Source organism: Ruditapes philippinarum, unplaced genomic scaffold, assembly GCF_026571515.1.
Source record: "Ruditapes philippinarum isolate M1 unplaced genomic scaffold, ASM2657151v2 ctg3469_1_1_1_1, whole genome shotgun sequence".
Classification (NCBI taxonomy): Eukaryota; Metazoa; Mollusca; class Bivalvia; order Venerida; family Veneridae; genus Ruditapes; species Ruditapes philippinarum.
Window position 1 is genome coordinate 180,719 of NW_026865765.1, and position 26,015 is coordinate 206,733.

General features: G+C 31.2%; 1 protein-coding gene across 1 annotated transcript; it reads right to left on the bottom strand.

Moving 5' to 3' along the window:
- Nucleotides 1–953: 953 nt before the first annotated feature.
- On the bottom strand, nt 954–18,719 carry LOC132730227 (NADPH--cytochrome P450 reductase-like). Its single transcript, XM_060716103.1, has 17 exons — nt 18,559–18,719; nt 17,229–17,475; nt 16,181–16,238; nt 14,193–14,321; nt 13,674–13,823; nt 10,582–10,706; nt 9,227–9,316; nt 8,591–8,689; nt 7,778–7,894; nt 7,383–7,501; nt 6,745–6,926; nt 6,162–6,311; nt 4,915–5,060; nt 4,396–4,514; nt 3,706–3,934; nt 1,135–2,924; nt 954–1,104 (listed from the first exon to the last, which is right to left on the bottom strand). Exons 2-16 carry the CDS (start codon nt 17,375–17,377, stop codon nt 2,780–2,782), a joined length of 2,007 nt encoding a protein of 668 aa, XP_060572086.1. The 5' UTR covers nt 17,378–17,475; nt 18,559–18,719; the 3' UTR covers nt 954–1,104; nt 1,135–2,779.
- Nucleotides 18,720–26,015: the final 7,296 nt, after the last annotated feature.

The window sequence follows — 26,015 nt, forward strand, 5'->3', positions numbered from 1 at the left end:
ATATCAAGTTTCATAAAAAATATTTTCAGTACTTTTGTGTTATCGCGGGATCCAGGTTATGTGTAAAATTTGCCATATTTTCAGTCTATTTGTTGCCATAGCAACCAGAATTTTCAACATAGGAAGAAAAGAAAAAGACGTGCATAATCTCCATACTGCCATCTATCCATATATCAAGTTTCATTAAAATATTTTCAGTACTTTTTGCGTTATCGCGGGATCCAGTTTTGTGGACGGACGGACTGACGGACGGACAGACAGACAGACAGACGGACAGACGGACGGAGGGTAAACCTAAAGTCCCCTCCGGTAAACCGGTAGGGGACTAATAAGCTAGAGGAAATGCAAGTAAATCATAATGTTCACAGTATTTTTTTTTTAAAGTGCCAAAAGCTATATTACTACTAACAATAGAGGTGAAAAGTGTTTTCTTTAACCTTTTTAAGGATATATGGTTAAGGTGCATTAAAATATTTCATCAAGAAAATATTCAAATATGAACAGTAAGAAATGTAAGAAACAATTTATTTAATACAAACTCAAATTTTTCATTAAAGTGAATAGGTCTACAATGGGCACATTATCCATAAGTATTTAAAAGCTCGGTAAAAACAATAGCAATATCATTTTGATATTCTTGCAAAATGTTGCTTGAAAAAAATGTTAATAAAATTCTAAGTGATTTAGAATGAACATATGAGCCGCGTCACGACAAAACCAACATAGTGCGTTTGCGACCAGCGTGGATCCAGACCAGCCTGGGCATCCGCGCAGTCTGATCAGGATCCATGCTATTCGCTTACAAACTCTATTACAAATAGAGAAACTAATAGCGAACAGCATGGATCCTGATCAGACTGCGCGGATGCGCAGGCTGGTCTGGATCCATGCTGGTCGCAAACCCATTATGTTGGTTTTGTCGTGACACAGCTCATATATGATGAATAATAATATTTAACACATTTTATTATTTGCTATATAAATATATGTAATATATCGAGTAATGTATCTCGCATTTGCCTACAACTTCCATGTATTACTCTTGGTTTGTTATTATGTCTAATACTAACATATATCAGCGTAATAATTCATTGTGTAACAGACCTCAGTGTAATAATTCATTGTGTAACAGACCTAACATTATAGACCAATTTACTTTAATCTTAGTTCAATTTCAGTTTATGACGCTAGTAAGTTTACACAATGAATTTATTAAGATACATAATTCACTGATAAGACCAATGTATTTATTAATTAGCACCAAATTAAAATAATATGTTTAATTACAAATATTTATTGTTGTTATTATTACTGGGATATTCGTCATTCAGATTTAGTTCAGGTATTCATTTATTCAAAGATCACTTGATTACGTCTCACACTTCTGAAAAATTCTAACTCTTTAAATTATGTATTAAATCTAAAAAAGAAATTATTTTTTTTTTGTTTTACTGTTATATATATACATTTGTAATTTGGTTCATTTTCAATTAATTTCTTTATCTTAAATTTGAGTATAACTGTGCCAAGATAAGATGTTTAAGGTATAGCTTCAAGATAACTTTGTTTCATATTTCCATTGTTCAACACTACAATGAGCAATGACATACGGTAACACAACATATTCTTACAACAACATACATCTCTGTTATATAACTATATAGTCTTGTTAACATTCTTACTCAATAAATGAGATGAAATCTTGAAATAACCAGTACATAGTACAGTGTATATTTCTTAAACATGTTCTCTATGATTGTCTCTAGGATCAATCTTAACTGGGATCAATAACTTCTTTATAAAATACACAGGTTTGACAGAATTTAAAAAAGAAAATAACCCTTTTTGCTTATTAATATATAACATTTTTTAGTTAAGTCACTCATTCTCGCAGTGCATTAAATTTTGATGAAACTCTGGAAGAAAAAACTTTTTGGATGTTTGTAAACTGTTGTTTTTTTCTGTATTAATAAATACACAGCATTGATAATAATTCACACATAATGTTTAATTCATCCTCCATTCTTACAACCTCTACACTAGTTGTGCACTTGAACTTGAAATTACAATAATGCACTCAAAATTGATATCTATTTCCTAATTAAAGGATTGAAATATGTATAGAATATAACATACATTCTCTTATTCATGAAACATAACACTCATTAAACAATATATAATTGTACCCATGTTTCTTTATACAGTATATGCAAAATATATATTTGTCTAAACAAATTTTATCACATGCACTTATATTGACCTAAATTGTCTCTGAAGCAGACAGACATGCAATGTACAAAAGGAATGAGACCAGTCTCAAATAAGCTGCTTTCTGATTGGTTGTTTTGTCTTCTTTTATTTAAATTCAAGTAAATCAACCAATGATAATGAGCCAATTCCAGACTGGTTTGAAATAACAAGTATACAATATATCAATGGGTCTCCGATGCTTATTTTACTTGGGTCCTGTTAAATATAAATAATAGGTATAAATAACCATGTTATTTTTATCATTATTTGGATAAGAATATTTTTCTACAAATTTATAAATCAAGTACATGAAATTTTTAGTCTTTAGTTTTTAAAGCTGGTTTCCATTTTGTGCTTTTTCAACCTGTACAAATAGGTGAACATTACTGTTTTGTCCACTAAATGATCATTCATATTTACAAACTAAATTTATTAGATTTACACAAAGTTTGGAAAGTCACAGTTGAACCCATTTTGTATTGCAGAACTCCTTTGGTGCCGATTTTAGAAGAAAAGAAAAGGTAACTCTTCAACTCCAGACATCACAAGAGTAACGTCCCTTGTTTTGTAGTTTCTTAATATAGTCTGCAGCTTTGGTTGAGTCCATGCCGCCACATTCCTGTATAATGTAGGTCAGTGTGTCATGTACATCCCTGGCCATATTCCTAGCATCCCTGCATGACAAAAAATCTCATATTAAAAAAAATTACCTCTATCACTGCCTTCTATATTTTAGAAAATATATTATTATGTGTAATACCTTGTCAGAATCTATACTGGTGGAAAAGGTTAATCACTTCTAGATCCAGTAGCAGTGGGAGAAAAAATTGCATGATCACAGAATGAATGAGAACCAATAATGGCTAAAATCAATTCAGCATCAAAATCAACAATTCACATGAAGCTATTATTTTTACCTTTGATATAATCAATATCTACATTTAAAAGTAAAACATGTTCTGATCACCGAACAACAATAGGAAAATTTGAAGTGTGTAATTCACTCTACTTTGGACAGCCCGATAATTATTTTCAATTGAATAAAAACCTAATTAAAAATACATTGAAAACAGTCAACATGGAAAAAAAACAGACTAAAAATACACATTATCAGTATTTTTTTTTCCCAATACTTTTGTTTGAGGTTGTTAGCACTTTTTAAAATTTAAAAATACATCAGATTGTACTTGCTGCATTATTTCACTGCAATGACCTGGCTAAAACCACCAATCTTCCATACACTACTCGAACAAAAAAATCAACATATTACATGTAGTTGGAATTTGACTCCCAGCATGCTAAAAGGGGCTTACAATTTTAAGTAAGCTACCTCTTATCTAAATATTATACACTATAGCCTCTATACAGCAGAAAAATATTTTTGTAGTTTTTATATATGACACACATATTTCTATTTATATATTACTATCAACACTATAGGCATCTTGTACTTACCCGCATACATATAAATGTCCTCCAGATTCCAATAACTTCCATGTTTCTTCTGCATTCTTTTTCAGAAGATGCTGAACATATTCTTTCTCTGCCTGGTCACGAGAGAATGCTAGATGCATCTTCGTCAATGTGCCGTTCTTCTCGTATTCTTGTAACTCATCCTCATAAATGAAGTCCTCTGCTTGCTTTCGACAACCAAAATATAACACAGTGTCTCCCACTGGTTTACCTGTACAGAGTTAACAATTAATGTAATGTCTAAACCAGTCATTTGTCTACCTAACAACCACTTCATGGGTCATTTGTACAATGCTACAATTGTACAGGTTTCCATGTCAGATAAAAACTTATTTTCTAATTAATAAAAACAAAGAGCAGACTTGCACATTTTGCTGCTAAAATTGCCAATTTTTTAAAAGTTTGTTTGTGACTAACAGTAACCTTATTATAAACTTTGCAAAAATTAAATAATGAAGTTCAAAATAGTCATATGAAATTTTATCAACTATTCAAATTTTCATCTTTTTGTAGCTTATGACACAACTATAAACCTGGATAAAAATAGTCCACCTTTAATTAACACAAACCCTATTACTAAACAGAAAACTTAAAAATATATTTTGAATAACTCAATCTTGATCATTTGAAGATGAATAAAGTAAATAAATCTTGTCTCAAGTTGTTACATACCCTCAGTTTTGAGGAAATGTCTCTCTTGTAAAAACCCACGGAATGGTGCAAGTCCTGTCCCAGGTCCAATCATTAACACTGGCATGTTTGTCTTGAATGGTAATCTGAACTGTGACTTCCTATAATAAAAATCACAAAAATAACAGAAATACATAAATTAACAGATTTTTTTTTTACCACAACAGTAAAAATTCATTTGTTTGATTAAATCTAACAATTTCTTAACCTACAAATATGTTCATGCATGAATATTTTTTCTGAAGTAAAACAATGGGGTTCTGTATTTATTGAATGACAAGTGACTGTAAAGTTACAAAATATTATGTTCCAAGGACCTTATGATTAGTATGTGTTGCTTTACAAGTTTTCTTTTGTTCAATTTGATAAATTTGGTCCCTACATAATGGCCCAAAATCCAATTCAGTTTGGGGGGTAACTTTGCACCAGGAGAACTAAATTGGCATAAAAATGAGACACTGACAATTAATGAAATATACGCATTGAAATAGATTTACAAACCTGACATAAATTGGGACTGTGTATTTGGTGCCATTATCAGGTTTCATGGTGGCCATCCAGTTAGTCGCTACTCCTTTAGCAGTGCGACCAGTTTTGGTTTCATATTTAACAACCACAGCTGTTATAGAAATACTTGTAGGATGTTCCTGAAACAAGAAAAATTGTTCATTGTTTTTAACCGTGCCAGAATGCATTTGTTTATTGAACTTTCCATACTGGAACCCAAAGTGATCAGCCTTTGCCACCAGTATAGAGCCAGGCCAGCCTGCACTTCCCTGCAGACACTATACTGTTGGTTGACCAGCTTCTGATTTTTATCATGATAGCCCTAAAATTGGACAGTTTCAAAAATGAAAACTTGACAATCCAATTAAATGGTATAAAGTTATACTAGTAACTTATGAAATATTTTGTTAAATTTATCAACAGTAAAATTATACTGTTTCCATAAGATGCACAACTACACATGCTGATCAACATTCCTGTGAAGTTTCTTAAATCTAGGTCAAATACTTTTTGAGTTAAGCAAGACACAAGTTGAAAATTACAATTTTTTATTTAATTAGTCAAAACAAAACTAACCAAACTGAATTAATCCACATGTAAAACCCCAGGTGCACGATCAACATTTTTGTAGTTTGTTGACTCTAGCTCAAGCACTTTGAGAGCTACAAGTAAAACAGCATGGGACCCACAAACATGTAAGGATGGACAAATCATATAAATAAATATTGAATAACATCATGTTAAGACTCTAATGTTAATATCTTGGACTGTAATTTTTTTTTTCAGTTTGTTTATATTATCTCTTACCTACATCATTTCAAAGGGACAAATAATCTACAAACATGTAACCAAATTTTGGAAGAGAAATATTTCTATTCTAGAAAAAAGGAAAAACCTTATCAGTCAGTCAAGCTCGTCTGAAAGCAACATCTTTTTCTCCATGATGCATATAATGATCGTATTTGCCTTCCATGCATCAAAATAGTAAACATCACAAAAATCAACCTAACAAGCATACATATTTAGTATCATTCAGCATCATTCAGTGAATTACTGAATTTAAAATCTATAGGTCACTGTTGGCAGATAATAACTTTTAATGACTTGACATGTCCAGGGTCCGTACTCTCAGTGCATTAAGGGCGAATGGACCCTTATTTTGCCCAGAATACACACATAAAAATGGGGAAAAAACAAACACCAAAAACCAGAAAACTATTACATTTATTTCAACACTGTACCTTTGGTGATGAAGAGATGGAATAGTATCTAGCCTGTAACCGTGGTAACAGCTCACAAATATGGTCAATATTTGGCTGTAATGACTTCAGATCTTCCAAAATATGTAAAATAGTTCTGTGTGACTTTAGAACCCATTCTCCATATAAACTCTGAAATAATAAAACATTTTTTGTAACAGTCAAGTATGTTTTTACAAAATAATTTTCAAATCAAACAATCGGGGTTAAATTGTAGAAAGTCAACACAAACTGATACTATGAAATAAGACACAAAGCTTAATAGTCCTACGAAAATAAAAGTAAAATATTTTTCCTTTGAATTTAAGTTACATTAAAAATTTTCACTGTACATACCAGAGCAGAGGTTCAGTGCAAATGACTGTAGAAAAGATTTCATGATCAATCACAACAAAAGTGACCTGTGCCATCCGGGAATCGAACCAGAGTCGCCTGATTCAGTCTAACGCTCTACCTATTGAGCTAACCAGACGGCAAATTTACTAAATCAGCATTTAGTTTTCATACAAGTCAGCAGGTGTGAAAAATGAAGTTAATTTTCATTGTAAATTAAACTCATCAATACCTTTCCTTCAGGTGTAGGGGAGGTCAATTTCAGAAGGAACTCTTTATCTTTTTCATCTTCAGCATATTCGGCAAGTTCACGTAGAACGTGGGTACGTGGACAATGAGTGATATCGAGGTAGTGAAGTAAAGCAGTACGATATGAACACGGGTTTGGGAATGGGTGCTTCTTGCTGGCCTCCTCTGATAACAATAAAAGAAATCCATGTAAATAATTTTATATATTCCGTCAATTATTTATTTACTGGGGTAATACAATTTTTTCTGAACTTCCAAATGTTAACAGTCACACTAGTGGTCCACTTTCTTATTATAATTTTTTTTACGTTTCATAAAAATTATCAGCTACAAGATAGAGTACTGCATTTGAAGAATGTTAAAGTTTGTCAAAATACTTTTGACATTCCAAACCTAAAATCCGAGATATTTTTATTGTGTCGGAATCTCACAAACATAACCAAACACAAATTTTTCTCATTTTTAAACCCAAATACTGTTACAATATTATGTTAAAATATTATAAAAACTATATTGTTTCCAGCTAAAACATAATGGTAGGAACAAGAGTTGAAGCATATTGAGACAAACTGTACAGTATAAACAATAGAATAGAATAATGTATATTGTATATTAGCATACCATCAACATTGGTGAGTGTAAATACTGTATCTAGATCAATGTTAAGACGTTTTCCAATAGCCTCAACAATTTCTGTGTCATTGATAGGATAAACAGCAACATGGTCCCCAGCCTCGTATCTGTAATGTAGTGAATAGCAGTAGTATATAACGGGAACCAATCATGTCTGTATCAAATATAGGTAAAATAAAATTGTTAATTCTAATGTGTATGCTTGCATGGGTTTAGAGTATATATGTTATATATTATTATGTTATTATTACTGTATATATATCTGTGTAAATTAACATGCAATATTAAAGATTCTTCAACAAGTGACAATTATTTATACATTTTTATTTTTTTGATATATACTCAACTATAATTTTGATTCACAAACACATTGCTTCCCTTACCTTATTTTTGATCCAGAGATATCAAACTCTATGTGCATACAGGATCTGTCGCCACTTTTATGAAGCTCTCTGTTCACTTTAACAGGTGCTAGATATGGGTTCTTAGCATCAAAAGGTCTTAAAAGACAACAACAAAAAAATCATTTTTCACATTGCATTTGACTAGACTTGCATTTAGATCTTTGCAAAGATTTTTTTCATATTATAAATGTATCTTTACTCCACAAATGCCCACGCATGCAGCCAAAATTTTAAATGTTATAATTATATTAAATTCAAATTTGTTTACACAAACTATTTTTATAAAAAGTTCAAGGCCCTGAAACTATTCAGTGTTAACCATTTGCAAATTGCATATTTGTAGCCGAGATAATAATTAAATTGTATATTTTCAAATCTTTTCCAAGTTCAAGGCCCTGAAACTATTCCGTGTTAACCTTTTGCAAATTGCATATATGTAGCCGAGATTAAATTGTGACTTTTTAAATCTTTTCCAATTTCAAGGGGAATATCTGTCAAAAACATCTGACCATGACCAAATTAGAACTTGACTTGTATTTTCTGGTAAAATACCAGTACATGCAATGTCAACCTGGGACAAACATTCCTACCAAAGATAGAGCAGAAACTTTAGATTAGGCCTTAGATTATCAGTCTGACGCATTAACTACTGGGCCATGCTGCCACTTTTATTAAGATTGAGCAACCAACAGCACAAAGTATAGTCAGACTGCTAGCCTGGCTCAAACCTGATGGCATACACTACTACGGCCACTGGCACTGTACTGATTACTGGTGACATATCATGCTTACGGTCTTTGGTTTTCAAATGATCTCAGTCTCGCTATTTCTCCCTTGAATACTTTCTCAGCTGGCAAATTCTCATGAACTTCTAAGGTGTACTGGCGAACACTGTAACATGATCAAAAACATGTTAGATATTTAATATAGTCATGTATATTTTTTCTAAACTTAAGTTTTAAATTTTCTAAGCTTACATGCTTAATTTAGGCTGGATATAAAAAGGTAAAATAAAACAAGGATATCATTGGAATTGATAGAATGCTCTTCCAAAGTAGCACTTCAGATTAGAGAGATTGTGTTTGTTAGAAATGAGATTAGGAAAAGAGCAGTAAATATCTATATTGATCCAGTCAGAAAGTTTCAATTAATGAAAAAGATACAAATTTGGTAAACAAACTCAGTGAACCTGAACTTGCAGCTAAATATACCTGACTCCTCTTAGTAGTAAAGCTTTCTATTTAGTTTGTATAACTATAAGAAATCCCCTTGAAAAGCATTTCTCAAAATGAAATTAGTTTTTAGATTCTTCTAAAATTCCAATGTTGCATCTGTAAAAAAATACATCTTTAATTTTCTAAAAAATATTTGATTTCAAGCTTAATACAGATCTTTCCATTATTGTTTTTTTTACCCAAAACCACTTACTTTACTTGGTCTCCTGTAGCCTCTACTCCAAAATGCTCACAAACTGCAGGCCAAAACTTTTCTCTCCATGTAACAAAATCTTCCTCAATACTGAAAGTTTTGAAAAAGATCATATGCTGACTTCTCCAGTTTATTTCTTTTCCTTCTTTTGTTGTAATTTAATGCCATCATATACAATTTTAATTTATATAGGTGTGTTGGTTTCAAGCAAAACTCAACTGAATAGGGTAAATAGAATATTAAAACAAGATGGTCTTCTTTTATAGCCATGTCAAGGATTGAACCTTCAACCCTTTGCATTAGAGGTGGATATTCGACCCCTAGGTCACCTATTTATCTCCAATATAAACAAACTATAGACCCCAGTAAGTTTCCTCTTTAACCTCATGATGTCACATGCATGGTCTTTAAAAAATTGTACTATGAGAGATATGGAACCGAAGACTTCTCACCTTGACCATTTTGTCCATTATTATTCACACACTATATACTAATCTCACAGCTTCAAAGTTTGGCTTAATTAAAGCATCACACTTTCATATTCATTTTTTTTCATATTCATTTTAAAGAAATATTATACCTATTTTGACAAGTCAATATTTTTGACAGGTAAGTTTTGTCAAATGAACACATGAAGCAAATTAGCCTCTCTTTTAGCACTTAATATCCAATGAAGTTATTAAAACCTGACAAAATAAGCAGAAATAGTCCTTATTCTGACAATACAAAAACTGTCTGTATGACAGAACACTCAACTTTTCTCAGTTCCTTGACAGAAAGAAAAGGGGTATGATTGTAAAAAGGTAACTCAGAGTTATGAGATCTTTGGCCATCATATAAGATAATCCTAAAGAACAAGTCTGTGAAGTTACAACATATTTCCTTAAGTAGTTTTGGAAATATCAATTTGCACACAAAAACTTAACTAAAGTGTCATGGTGAGGCCAAGTAAGAATAGCTCTCCCTATACTGCAAATAGTCAAGCTTAAAAGGTTTGTAAAATGATGATATAAGCAGTGAATTCTGTCATATATCATATATGAAACAAACAGTGTCACTAGGTTCATGAATATTCAAACAATATTATACTATTGATGTATCATATATTTTAAATATTTATTTTCTCATCTGGAGGCTTGAAGTTTTAATCATTTTATTATTATATATCTTTGAATGAAGTTTTCATCATTTCATACATCTAACTATTATAGTAACTATTTTCTGATAAATTCATTATCAAGAAAGAATTTGTGTTTACAGAGTAAATCAATAACAATTACTATAATAAATCTTAGACTCTATAAACAAAAAGCATTATTATGAAAATATAAAGCTACATGATCTTTTTAACTTACTTGCCATCATCATCACCCTGACCTAGTTCAAAGACACGCTCCCCTCCTAGTTCTTCTATTCTCTTATCAACATATTTCCCCATTGCATTGTAATGCTCATATGTTTTATTTCCTAATGCAAAAACCTGTAATAAACAATTCCTTAGATATACTTTTTCTGAAAAAAACCACACAAAACATCCAGTCATCACAGATCATGACCCATTTTGCCTATTTGATCATTTACTCTGATTTCATGTATATTTCAAATAACAAAACATTTTAAAGGGACTCCACCGACATTTATGACATGACAAGACTGATAATAAATTTTCAAGATTAATGTTTAATTTGATGTACATGTAGGTCTAGATTTGGTAACTTAGTGATCGTTTGCTCACTCTGTTTTTCCAGAATAAATATTCTAATTTTGAAAAATTACACAAAAATGAAAAGCAATGCAGGGCCTGCAAAAATATGATTTTGAACTACTAGTCCGTTTTTCTTTGAAGCATTTCTTAATTAATTCCTGTATATCATCTATATAGTAAATTCCTGAAAATTTTCACTTGTCCAAGCAGTAGGACAACCTGTGCCTTATGGACATTTGATTTTTCGGCACCTGCACTGCAACGTTTTTCTCTCAAATTGGCTAAGAATTGCAAAAAATATATGATTTTCAATGTATTTCTGAGTATATTTCTTAATTATTTTTTTTTCATTCTTTTTTTAGTGCCCCAGCTGACTTATGTAAGAAATTTACTTTTTATGTTTTTAGGCTTTTGAATCTCAGTAGAGCTCCTTTAAAGTTTGGTCTCTAATGGATTAAACTGAATCTATATCATCTACTGTAATGATTCACTAAACCATGGTTAAATAAATATTAAACACATTAATTCATTGACATATCTAGATATTCTATCAATTAAGAAAAGAAACTAAAATGATTTCTTCTTCTAATATCTAATAGCTATACATTTTTGCCACATCCCCTTATAATTAGCACTGTCCTCTAAAACTTCCCCATGGCTACCCCCCTTCTTTATAATTTCAATGAGTAATATTGATGAAAATAATAGATTACAAGCATATTTTTTCATTCCATCTGTCATATCAAAGATTAACCATTTCAAGAGACTTTCCAAGAAATTGCTTATCAATGCTTTCAAAGATGTAAGGTTTCCTCCAATATACACTATATTTGATTTTCCTATATTACTATGTTATGTTATGTTGTATATATGTAATGTCCTCAGGAAAAATAAAGTTTCTTCCACTACTTCACAGAAGTCATATCTCATATAGAAATTACAGACAACCTTTCAGACAGAGAAAGAATAATTTCAGTACAGACTTGAACAAAGGAAGAAGAATATTTCATGACTAGCATTTCCCTTGAATTACTTCTTAGGTTTCACACCTAAAAGAACAGATAATAACATAATTGTATTTACTTCTTTTAATTCAAATTGCCTGCATATATTTTGTTCACCTTTTAATGTTTGTAAGTTTATAAATAATGCTTCTTTTACAAAGTTTCCATCTTTTCTAGTATTATCTTTATTTACATTTTATTCCTTCAAAATATTTTCCTACTCTTACACTTCTGTAAAAAATTTCTACTAAGTTTATCATGTCAATTAAAAATTTCTACTAAGTTTATCATGTCAATTAAAATCAATTATCATTTATTTCATATATTCTCTATCCACTGAAAGGAGCTTTCTTATTTTGCCTAGGCCATCATTATCACAGTATATTAACAATTCTACTCCCTGTTATGGCTAGAAAGATTCAAATTAAAAAATATAGCATCCAAAGCATTAAAGGTAAAGGGATTTTGTTTATCTACTGTAATTATAGAGCCAGACAAGTTGTTAACCATTAGGTCTAACCTAAAGGTTCATATCAAATCTCTATAGATCCCATATAGCATTGTTTTCATTTCTTGAGTCCAAAAGGTTCATATCAAATCCATATCATACCCTATCTAGCCTGATTTTCATTTTTTGAGAGTCCAAAATACATTTCAAATTTTATTGTAATTGAAGTAACAATGTTCTGTTAAATATGTCAAAAAACTATGGTGTGAAATAAAGAGATCATTAAACATGGTTGAGAACAATACTGATTCTACTGTACTCATTTACAGTCAAAAAACCTATATCAGACTCAGCTAGTGCTTTGTCCAATATAGGTTTGACAACTGTGTACTCGTCCAATAGAATTTAGTATTGAACTCAACAATGTTTAAAAACCTCTTAGTCTCTTAGTATCAACATACTGTCAAACCATATTTGCCTTTGCCTCTTTCAGATTCAGATAAAATAATCATATTATATCAACATATTGTTAAACAATTTTTGATTTTTTCACTTCATTATCATTATTATACTGTCATAGAATATCATATACATTACTGTATTAATTGGGACTTAGCCTTATTTAATTGAACTTTATGCATAGATAACAGTATGCTAATTTCTATTGTGTGCATATGTATATTCATAATGTACTAATTAATATTCTAAAATGTACATTATACAAAAAGATTCTGTAGGAGATATTGTAGGAGATAAACTTAAAGTTGAATCTAGTGCACAAAATATAGGTTGATAGGTACAGGTGCACTATAAATACGCCACAAGTTTAAGAGCAAAACCATATTTACACAAGCCTACAAGTTTAGTACAAATACAGCTTTAGGCAGGCAAGAAGTGTGAAACAATCCACCAGAATAGCCTTATTTTCACTTTTTCTTTTATACATTTTGTGAACGTGAAAGTATAATCTGAACAAATCTGAATTATTTTCTTAAAGAACAGTCATGTGAAAATATAACATCAGTAACAATTTCTGACATAATGACTTGAACAAAACAAGGTGTAGAAAACAGATAAACAATCCGGATGTCTGTATTTCTTTTCTTGAGAATATATAATGAGTAAGTGGTGAGTACAACTAGTAAGAGAGGGTGCTACAATTTCTATTTGTATGATGCTCTAAACAAATATGATGGTACAACAAAATATGACGGTCCAACAAAATATGATGGTCTAACAGAATATGACATGTCAAACAAAATATTACGGTTTAACAAAATATAAACTTACAGCAAACTTAACGCCTGTAAGCTCTACATCGCCCGTCTGCAACCATTCATAAAACTCCTGGGCGTTGTCTGTAGGATCACCTTCACCGTATGTTGCCATACAAAATATTGCCATTCCATTCTCTAACTCTGTTAGCCGAGCTAAATCCTCCTACAATACAATAACATACATCATGTCACTCATCAGTCTTTTTTATTATTTTCAACTCCATGAGAAAATATCAATCTTATTATGATTTTAAATCTCCTAGGAAAAATATTAGTCCTTTGTTAGGAAACAAAAATTTTCTTTTTCAGCTAAAAAATAGTAATGATATTCATTTTGTTACACATTTTGTTACTCAATGTTTAATTCAACAATACAACTCCTATGTGATTAACTTCGATTAGTCGATTTTCTTGATGTGTCAAAATCAAATGAAAGTCGCTATAAGATAAGCGCGTGATAAAATGTTTTGAAAATGCCTGATTTATTTTATTGATTAATAATTATCTTATAGTGTGAACAAACTGTTCATACCATTTCACACTCTTCTGGATCAGCTACCATGCCTTTCATTCCATACCCAGCACAATCTTTTGCAAGTCGACCTGCAAACTCTTCAGCTGTGCCTGTCTGGGAACCATAGAAAACCACAACGTTCCTGCCCTTTATAGAAACAATATTAAAACATAAGATCCAGATGTTTAGACCTACAATAACTGGTTAAAAACATACCACTAGTAACCCAGCTAAATTCAGATATATCTTTTACATTCCTTTCTTGCTGGTACTAATATGTACCCATCTACTTTACAGGGACTAAGATCTAAGGTCTTTTGACATAACAGGATAGAAAACATAAGACATTTTAAACCGTTTGATGGAAGACTATACCAAAAACTTGTACAATACAGTTTACTTTACTTTACCAGAACAATTATCTTATTTTGCTAAACGATCTAAACATGATAAGCATTAACACTTTTAACTCAAATCGGGGTGAAACTTACACTACAAAATGATTTTTAATTAAGTTGTGAATTTTTTTTTTTTTTCATATTTTTTGTCTGAAGTGCCATAGTTGATGTATCTAAGATTTTCAAATTTTATGCGTTATGCTATTTTAAATCCCAGCAGAGCTTCTTTAAGAAATGACAAAGCTTCTTTCTAAATGACAAACCAAATTTTACTCTTATCATGACTGAGAATGATTACATTTAGCAGTCAAATATGATATGATATTTTTCAGTTTTTTTTTTTTGTTGTTTTTTTTTTGGGGGGGGGGGGGGGGCGTGGGGGGGAAGGGTTGTTGTTTGGGTTTTTTGTTTTGTTTATTTAAGTGTAAAGAGCAATAACTTAAAAATATTTTCCTACAATTTATCAACAGTTAAACAGTTAAATTTTATTGCTTTTGTAATCCTATGGTCGATTCTCGAAAAAGTTGAAGTATAGAATGTCTCTGTTATATATACACATGAATATTGTACATATTGTATGTAAACCAAATAAAATGCTCAGGAACAAAATATTATTCTGCTAGGGTTTCATTCATTTAGCAATGATTTCATGCTTATAAGGCAAATTGACTTACATATCTATTTCATACATGCAGTTTGGAAGTATTTTTATTCATATTCAAACAACAAATAGTGAAGCAGATATAATGGCTTTATAAAATTGAAAGTCAGACCAGCATCATTATGATCACATGGTAACCTTCCAGCTTTACTTTAAGAAAAAAGACATCAGGTGTGTTTCAATGCATTAGTTTACCAGAAGTAGATTAATTAAAACATAGTTATTAAAATGTGAATAATCAAAATGCCATATGGTACCTCTGTATCTCTAGAGTAAATAAACTCTAAATGTTATAAACTAGTATTAAATCTTGTTATTCCTGTCAGTGAAAAGTGTTTGTCAAGTTACAAATGCCTTTAACAACCCCTCTCTTCTTGACTAATGGTCAAATTCTAGCCGCTTGACCAATGATGCATTATTTATCATTTTTTCTGGTTGGGTATTATGTGGCACCATCACAGTATAGGTCATAAGGCAATTTTCCAGCTTTACTGGTGGAGGAAGCACCTCAAGTGTAATAATTTAACGAAACCATTAACTTTGAACAAAATAAGTTCTATTTTTATTATTTTTTAACAAATTTATGATATACAAATATTGTGGCCTTTATTAATACTATGCGCACAATTTATTTCTAAAATACTGAAAAATGGCAGATATTGTTTTTATTTCACATTTTTTATTTTTAAGAATAAAAGTTACGCACCAAGACCATAAAAATATAGTGTATACAAATATAGTGTATACAAATATAGTGTATACAAATATAGTGTACATGTATCTAACCGATTGTTGTAATCTGAAGTCTAGACAACCAAAGAAACTGACTGTAATTCAAATATAAAACAGATGTTGTATTCAAATAAATGCCTACAAGTTCCTCATACAATATTTCAATATTTAAAGAAATATTAAAATTGGGAAAAGATTGTTTACAAAGGACTTACAGAATTCTTCATTTTATTGATAAAGCTTGGGTCATATGACGAACTTCGTGCCAAAGGTCTGAAATATAATAAATAAATAAAATAATCACAACATAAAAATAAACAAGAGCTGTCAGTATGGCAGCTTGCTTGACTATTTTAAGTGCTTGATAATATAACAACAGAGTGAATAATGTATAATTTTCTAAGTTCAAAAAGGCCCATAATTCTGTCAAAATCCATGTTAGTGTTGGGCCATGTACAGTGACCTTCTATTATGCTCTCAAATAAATGTGTGACGTTTCAATTATTCCCTTTAGAGGTTTTAGGGATATCAACTTGCACAAAAAACTTAACCAAGGTGTGATGGTTTCCAAACTTAAATATCATCAACTTTGTTTGTAGTCCCTCAATTCATTTATGAAAATATTACCAAACTTTTCTCAATGAAAAGTGAAACGGAACCAAAAGCTCTAAATAAGCAGATTATAAGTCTCTCAGTGTACTTGAAAGGCAAAATGTTCAAACACCCTCAATGAAAGAAATTGTCCTTGTACCCATAATAGAATTAACTGATATATCCAATCTTCAAACTATAATTACTCAAGCATGATATATGATATACATGCATGTCTAGATTTTATCATTTTAATCTCTATGCAAAGAAGCTGAAACTGATGTGTTTTTTTATTATTATTTTCAATTTTATTTTTTGGCATATTTCAAACATACAATCTGAAGTTTTGACTGTACTGGTCTTTTTAATGAGGAAATATGGTGATTACCACCATAGGGCTTGAACCTACAATCCCATGAACCTAAACAACTAGGACAAGAGCTCATATAAAATAAACATTGCTAATATTCAGTGTCATTATTATAAATACTGTTCACAAAGTAAATTTATTTGAGCCGTGTCACGACAAAACCAACATAGTGCATTTGCGACCAGCATGGATCTAGATCATGGATCTAGATCAGACTGCGCAGATGCATCTGGATCCATGCTGGTCGCAAACCCATTATGTTGGTTTTGTCGTGACGTGGCTCATATTTCTATCATACTCACGCAACTGTCAACTTTTTAAACGTGGGTTGTTCTTTCTGCTTATTCTTGAAGAAGTACCAATAGACAGCCATTCCAGCCATGAGTGAGAGAATGAAGAAATCTAAATTGGAAAAATAAGCTCCCGATTCTGCTTCTGCCTCTTCTGCCATCTTTTAAATCTTATTTGTTCTTCTCTCTCTCTTTTTTGGCACAGAATTCTTCCAATGATGATGTTAATGATGTCTAGTTATGGTTTCTTCCTTTGTTTCTGAAATACAGGTTGTTAGATATAAATATATAAGTAGTCTAACAGCAATTGTAAGAAAGTCAAAACATCACATAAATAACAGAACAAAACCTTCTTTCACTTCTTTCTTTCTCACTGTTTAAAAGCAGAACAAGTAAAAATCTGGTTTACAACTATGAGTTCAATTACCAGGAAATCTCTTATAAAGAAATATTGTAACAATTGATTTATTACACAGATAATGAAGTTAAAAAAAATTCCAAACTAAAAACATGCTTTGACAAAAATAACAATTACTAGTAACACTGAAGAAGACTGGTGGTGACGTGGATATAAAACATCAGATTTGAACAGTTCTGTGTATAATCCTATTAACATTTTCGGTTGAGTAGATATGTGTAGATGCAATAAAAGTTATATACAACTCCCATGTTAAATTCAGTGTAAATTAAGTGAATTCTAGTGAAATTCTTACAAAAACTGTAAAATTTCACACACTAGTATACTGTATTACAGTAGCTAACAAGTCCATTTACAATGTATTATCATACAAATTAAACACTGCTGATTACATACTCTAAACTACAATAACCCTGATCACCCTAAATATCATTAATGGACTAATCCACTTATAAATCTGGACAAAACCATTCATCATTTTTAGGAAAAAATTGCAAATGAATAGATAACAGTGCTGACCATGATCAGACAGCATTGATGTGCCAGGTTCAGTCAGTTGAAATGTTGTTGTTATGAAATATTGATCAATATTTATTTCATCAAAACACTGCCCACACATTAATAACAAATTAAAAATAAATCACTTAACATCTATTATTTCTTACCTTTTTTCTCAGTACTTATTTAATCATGCTTTCATCAAATTGTTAAATTTGTCTAACTTTAAAAGATTTTATTTCTTAATTTGCTGTATAAATATGTAATGATTCTGTTTTTAGTTTTTTGTAAATACTTCAAATTTGAACTCTATATATACAATTTTTTGTTACATTGCATCACATCAAGAATTTTATGATATATATCTTAACAATTTACATCATAATGCTGTGATATACAGAGGAAAAGTTTAATAATACAACTTACAATAAAGAACCTCCTATGTTTAAAATCCTTTAATATTATACTGTACGTAATACTTCTATTTCCCTGCAAGGCTATAATTATGAATTTAATGTGAGCACTTTCACTTAAACTTGAAACATATTTATTACAACTTTCATTTGTATCATGTACTGAATAAATTCACAAATGACTGGTGACGTGAATTATCAGAAGTTAAAATGAAGGTCACATAAGTAATGTGTAAATAAATGTACAGATACTAGGTCACGTATTTAAATATGCATTTATCATGACTGGTGTCTGCCAATTCATGAACTTGAATAATGTGGGCTACAAAATGACCTTTCTGTACTCTTTCACAGGTTTATTTGCTGTCTTTCTCTATTCTTTTATAAGAAAAAAATTATGCCTCAAGAGATTGCCCCGATGATATTTAACGCTTATTACAAGAATCATACTGGATTCATTATCTCCTAATGGTATGAATGCAGAAGTTTTGTACAATATATAACTTTGTCATCTTTCAAGCATATTATTGAGCCAGTATATATATTATGTAGTATGTTTTCTCTTGTATCAAGGTTTTTTTTTATTATTATTAATTATGAGAATTTTTTTATCACATGTGCAGATCCATTATTCTATGTATAATTTAATGTATTTGTCACTTGTTATTTTATAAATTCATTTTTTTTCTGAAGAAGACTAAACGTCGAAAGCTATAGAAAAGCATTTGTTTTCCTTGAACTGATTATATAGGAGAAAAAAGTAGAAACTATGAGATTAATATTCATTATGTTAGTATAAATCTGTTGAATTGCAAAACTTTTAAGAAAAGTGTAAATAAAACATAGAAAACTATTACTCTTCACATCACATAACTTCAATTATATTATTGTAAAATTTTACTTTCAACATTATTTTCTTTAATGGCACAGAGAGTGACATCTAACTGTACTGTTATATTAACCCTGAACTTACTGATTTTTGTAATGGATTAGCCCTTGCACTGAAATTGGAACAGTCGATCCATTCAAAGTTTATGGGAGTTTATTATTGAAATACAAATATTGACCTACATGTACCACAGTATAGAGCTTGGTAAGACTGCATTATAATGCACACTGGCCTTGGTCTAAACATGGTGGCAAAGACTTATCACTTTTAGTCCCAGCGGATAAGGTTAAAGCATTTAAATGCTACTGTTGTGTTGACTCCCTGTTTTGTCTTTAAATCAACAAGAGCCATGTCAACATGGCCATCCCCGCCGAATGGGTTTGCACATTGGAAGAATGTATATGTAGTAGAGCAGATAATTCAATTTTAAGAGGTCTTTTGGTAATGAAAACTGATGGCTGAAGTGATTACAGATTTGAAACCTATGTGAATACTGATGGCTGAAAATAACAAAGGACAATAACTGAAAAAATAATGCAGGGTAGGTTATCATTCTTGTATGCTGCATCCCTCCTCAGTAAAATCTACCTACCTATGAAGTTTCAAGTTGATACCTCAAATACTTTTTGAGATAAGCTCCGGACAAAATAGTATGAAAAAGAACAAAGGGCAATAACTCAAATATTTTATAGGGTAGAGTTATCATTCTTGTGCACAGCATTCCTCCTCAATAAGATCTACCGGTATCCACCTATGACAATTCATGTTGACATCTCAAACACTTTTGAGTTATGCTCCACTCAGGTGAAAAATTAAGTATGAAAAATAACAAAGGATTATGAAAGGTAGAGTTATCATTCTTGTGCACTGCACACCTCCTGAGTGAGATCTATGCACCTATGAAGTTTCATGTTAACATCTCAAAGGCTTTTTGAGTAATACTCTGGACAAAAATTAATTTTGAAAAACAACAAAGGGCAATAACTCAAAAATTATGCAGGGTAGAGTTATCATTCATGTGCACTGCACTCCTCCTCAATGAGATCCATCCACCTGTGAAGTTTCAAGTTGATACCTCAAATACTTTTTGAGATAAGCTCCAGACAAAATAGTATGAAAAAGAACAAAGGGCAATAACTCAAAAATTATATAGCGAAGAGTTAACATTCTTGCGCACAGCATTCCTCCTCAATAAGATCTATCCACCTATGACATTTCATGTTGACATCTCAAACACTTTTTGAGTTATGCTCTACTCAGGTAAAAAATTAAGTATGAAAAATAACAAAGGGCAATAACTCAAAAATTATTCTTGTGCACTGCACTCCTCCTCAATGAGGTCTATCCACCTATGAAGTTTCAAGTTGATACCTCAAATACTTTTTGAGATATGCTCCGGACAAAAATGTCGGATGGATGGACTGATGGAAGGACAGACGGACGGAGACTTTTTCTATATCAGATAAGAATTGATGTAAAACTGAAAGTGTGACTGGCAAAAAATAGTAGTGTACTTCTTTCCTTTGCTTCAGAAATAATTTATGTACAGACTTAATGGTCAAGTTGTGAAATCACAAAGGTCAAGATAATTTGAAACTTCAGATTGAAGAAGTGTAGATTCAAAACAGCTACAGGTGAGGTCTCCAAATAACATAATGGAAGAAATGTACACATACAATATAATTACAGATTTTATCGGGATAAGATGAATCAAAATTAAAATTTTCTGATGACAATTTAAAAAAAACTTTTTTCTGTGTAAAATATTTATTCATATTTTATAACATTGTCATCTCTACAATCATAAAAAAATCACCAGCAATAAATTAATTCCAGCGTTCCTGGTGCAAGAATTATACAAAAGACAATCAAGAGGCACTCCAGGAATATTTGAATTTAAAAAAGTAACCTTTAATACAGTTGAAGAAAGTCGCTGTACACAACAAAGATCTACACCATGCAGTAATAATAAAAACATTATAACAGAAACATAAAGGGAAAAACTAGAACTTCAAGCACTTAAAAATACAAAGTTAAACCCAAAGAAACATCAACAAATATACAACACCAAACATCACCAGAGTTCAACCCATGTTCCAGTAACAAAACCATTTGCCAAGACCAATACTTCATGCATTATAACAAGTAAATGAACAGTTTATACAAGTATATATGTATTAAGCATTTCTGGAACTTATAAAAGAAATAGATAGAACATTCAACAAGAGCCACCACGCTGAAATTTTTCATTATTTCTTAAATCAAACACATCATTGGAGGAAAACTATTGTAGTAAAGAATACTGTCTCCTAGAAAATATTATTTCATTGTACAAAAATATAACTCAAATTTCATATATGGCATTAAAAGTCAATGTTATTCAAAGGTCAAGGTCACATTTTAATAAATAACCATGTCAATTTTGTTATGAACGTTTTTTTTTTCCAAGAATGAATCAAATCCATAAATAAATAACAAAGTTTTGACAATTCAAGCACATTTCAATTATTTGACCCTGAAGGTCAAACTTCAGTTAGAGGACAAAGTTATATCAGAATAATTCAACATGCTGGTTTTGTCATATGTGTTTTGGGGGGTTTTTTTGTCTAAGTATACCAGGGTAAATCAAATCCGGAAATAAATAACAAAGTTTGGACAATTTAAGCAAATTTCAATACTCTGACCCTGAAGGTCAAGATCAGTTAAAGGTCTAAGTCACATCAGAATAATAAGATTTTTCAATAATTTAACCTTGATGGTCAAGGTCAAATATATAAGTAATAATAGTGATTATTATAAAGACTTAACGCGTATTTGAAGAGGTTGTTAGGCAAGCCTATGAGCCTCTAATATATACCTTTAAGGTCTACAGTTACAAAAGAAACAACAAATATTAACAATAGTTATATACATCATACAAAAACAATTCAAAAACACTTAAAAAATAGAATACAAAAGCAAAAGAAAATTAGGCAGCTGGGAAGCGGCTACCTTTCCATTTTCATAAGGGTAGAATATAAATATAAAACATTTTAAGTTTGATAATTATGTAATTTTTATAAGACAATGTAACTATGTGTGATTTTACAGTTGGAATTGTTTAATTCCCACCAGAGAACCCCAATTTCAAATAACTATGTTTGAATGTTTGTAAGTTGGTGGGATTTCTTATATTTAAAGGGAGTTCCAGTTTTGAACCTGAATATGATAGGAATTTTATTGCAAAATGTATGTCTTTTTCAAACAGTTTGATAGTAGGAAAATAGTTACTTAAATGGGTCAAGCATTCATGCTTAACTGTTTAGATTAGGCTATCTTAGATCTAGTTTGCTGTAGCAGAATCAAAAACAGTTACAAAGAAGTTATTACGTTTTATGTTTTACTCAATCATTTTTTTTTTTTTTTTTTTTTAAAACCTTCATAGTATTGAATTTGGATGAAACATGTCAAATTTACATGATATTTCTTGACAATGTGAAAAGAAGTCTATATTGCAAAAGGCGTGGAAAGAACCTTTTTTCATTTATTTTGAATATTTATTATACAGATTAAATACAAATATCTGTGTCGCTGATTTTCAGCTTTCAAATATACCCAAAATTGCTTGATAAATATCTAAATAAAACATTTTTGAAGACTAGAAATGTGTCATCATGCCACGGATGCCCCCGCATGCAGCCAAAATTTCAAATGTTATAATATTTAGTTCCAAATTTGTTTGCACAAATTATTTTTTTCATTCTATGTTCAAAGCCCTTAAAACTTTTCAATGTTAACACAAACCATTTTTATACAATGTTCAAGGCACTGAAATTATTCAGTTTTAACCTTTTGAAAATAGCATATTGCATATTTGTAGCCAAAATAATGGCTACATACATTTCCACAAAAGTACGAGTGCTGAAACTGAAAGTTCAAAATTTTTCCAACATTCAGGAAAGATAAGTTTGAACAACGTCCAAATTCCAACTTAAACTGCTTATTCCTAAGATGTATCTATATTATTTTCAAAGTGAAAGGGACATAACTCTGCCAAAAAATCATCGAACCATGACCAAATTCCAACTTGACCTGCGCATTTCTTTGACATATCCATATGTCAATTTTGAGTTGAATATGTAACACTGTTGGGTTGATAATGAACAGAAACTGTAAATTTCATATCATTTTCAAAGTGAAAGGGGCATTACTCTGCCAAAAATCATTGAACCATGACCAAATTCGAACTTGGCCTGTGCATTCCAAAAATATATCCATATGTCAAATTTGAGTTGAAAGTGTGATACTGTTGGGGAGATAATAAACGGAAACTGAAAATTTCATATTATTTTTAAAGTGAAAGGGGCATAACTCTGCCAAAAATCATCGAACCATGACCAAATTTGAACTTGACCTGCGCATTCCTTTGACATATCCATATGTCAAATTTGAGTTGAATGTGTAATACTGTTGGGGAGATAATAAACTGAAACTGAAAATTTCATATTATTTTCAAAGTAAAAGGGGCTTAACTCTACCAAAAATCATTGAACCATGACCAAATTCGACCTTGACCTGTATTTTCTCATGATATATCCATATGTCAAGTTTGAGTTGAATGTGTGTACCATTGGGGAGATAATGAACGGAAACTGAAAATTTCATATTATTTTCAAAGTGAAAGGGGCATAACTCTGCCAAAAATCATCGAACCATGACCAAATTTGAACTTGACCTGCGCATTCCTTTGACGTATCAATATGTCAAGTTTGAGTTGAATGTGTTGTACCATTGGGGAGTTAATGAATGGAAACTGAAAATTTCATATTATTTTCAAAGTAAAAGGGGCATAACTCTGCCAAAAATCATCGAACCATGACCAAATTTGAACTTGACCTGTATTTTCTCATGACATATCCATATGTCAAGTTTGAGTTGAATGTGTTGTACCGTTGGGGAGATAATGAACGGAAACTGAAAATTTCATATTATTTTCAAAGTAAAAGGGGCATAACTCTACCAAAAATCATCGAACCATGACCAATTTCGAACTTGACCTGTATTTTCTCATGACATATCTTTATGTGCAACGGTTATTGAGATAATGAACGGAAACTGATAATGATGGAAGGACGGAATTACGGAATGACGGAACAGGGTAATACTATATGCCCTTGCCATTATATGGTGGGGGCATAAAAAATGATTAAGATGATGGTGCCATGATGAGCCAAAAGAAATCCCTGCATGATTATAATTGAAGTGGGGGCAAACTGTCACTTATCTTAAGCGAATCATCAGTAAATGGGGCAAGTCTTTTACTGTTGTTTACTTTAATATGGGGCAGGGACAGCAGAGGATATCAAGCGGGAAAGAGCTTCAAAAGGAGCAACACTATGAATGTCGGAAGGCAAACCAAGCCTATGAAAGAGACATGGTTACAGAAAACCCTAAGAAGCTCTACACTTTCATTAAAGGGAAGCGGTCTGACAGCACGGGAATCTCTCCACTAAAATGTGATGGTGTGACTCACAGCGATCCAAGTAAGAAGGCTACAATATTGAACAAACAGTTCACTGGGGTGTTCACTACAGAAGATACAACAGATGTGCCAGCCATGGACGGAGAAAGATACCCAGACATGCCTCACTTCACAGTAGGAGCTGAGGGCTTCAAGAAACTTCTCCTCAGCCTCAACCCCCCATAAGGCCTCTGGTCCTGACAATCAGAGCTGCATCAGTACTAAGGGTGTAGTACTTAAGTACCAGTACCAGTACTTGGCAAATTATGCAGTACCATTACCAGTACCAGTACTAGATTTTAGTTGCAGTACCAGCACTTTTTTTGGTGAAGTAATTAAGTATCAGTACCATTACTTTTATATATTCATCAAAGTTTGAATAAATACAGTGTCAAACAAATAATTGCAAATATTATTCAGCAAAGAAATAAAATCATACTTTACTTTAAAGTAACATATTTACAACTTTATTGTTTTAACATACTTTTTACAAACAATATTTACAACATATATTCACTCGTACCTTAATATATTAAGTGACAATGATTTCACTACTTTCATTAGGAGCTCTAAAATTGTAGCAGTATATCGTCGATCAAATAACATAAGAAGAATCTTAGTTAAATCAGACATTTCTAGCGATAAACTCTCGAATGGCAGTTACCCGTGCAGACAAAATTGCCTTACATGTAAATTCATGTCTAATACTATAGAATTTAAAAGTACCGCTACAAATGAAACATTTAAAATCTTTGGACATCATACATGTAAAACTGTAAGCTTAATTTATTTAATAACATGTAAACAATGCAAATTACAGTACGTAGGACAAACTGGCAATTCACTAAGAGATCGATTCTACGGCCATTTAGCCGACATTAGAAGTAAAAACAACGTCAAGCCCGTTTCGCGCCATTTTAATATCAACAGACATAGTGAATTCGACGTCATAATAATACAAACAACCGAAAGAAACATTAATATCAGATTAAGAACGGAAGAAGTATGGATAAAGAAATTAAAAACAAGAACTCCAAGCGGCTTAAATCTTATGTAAAATCGGAAGAAATATATTATGCAC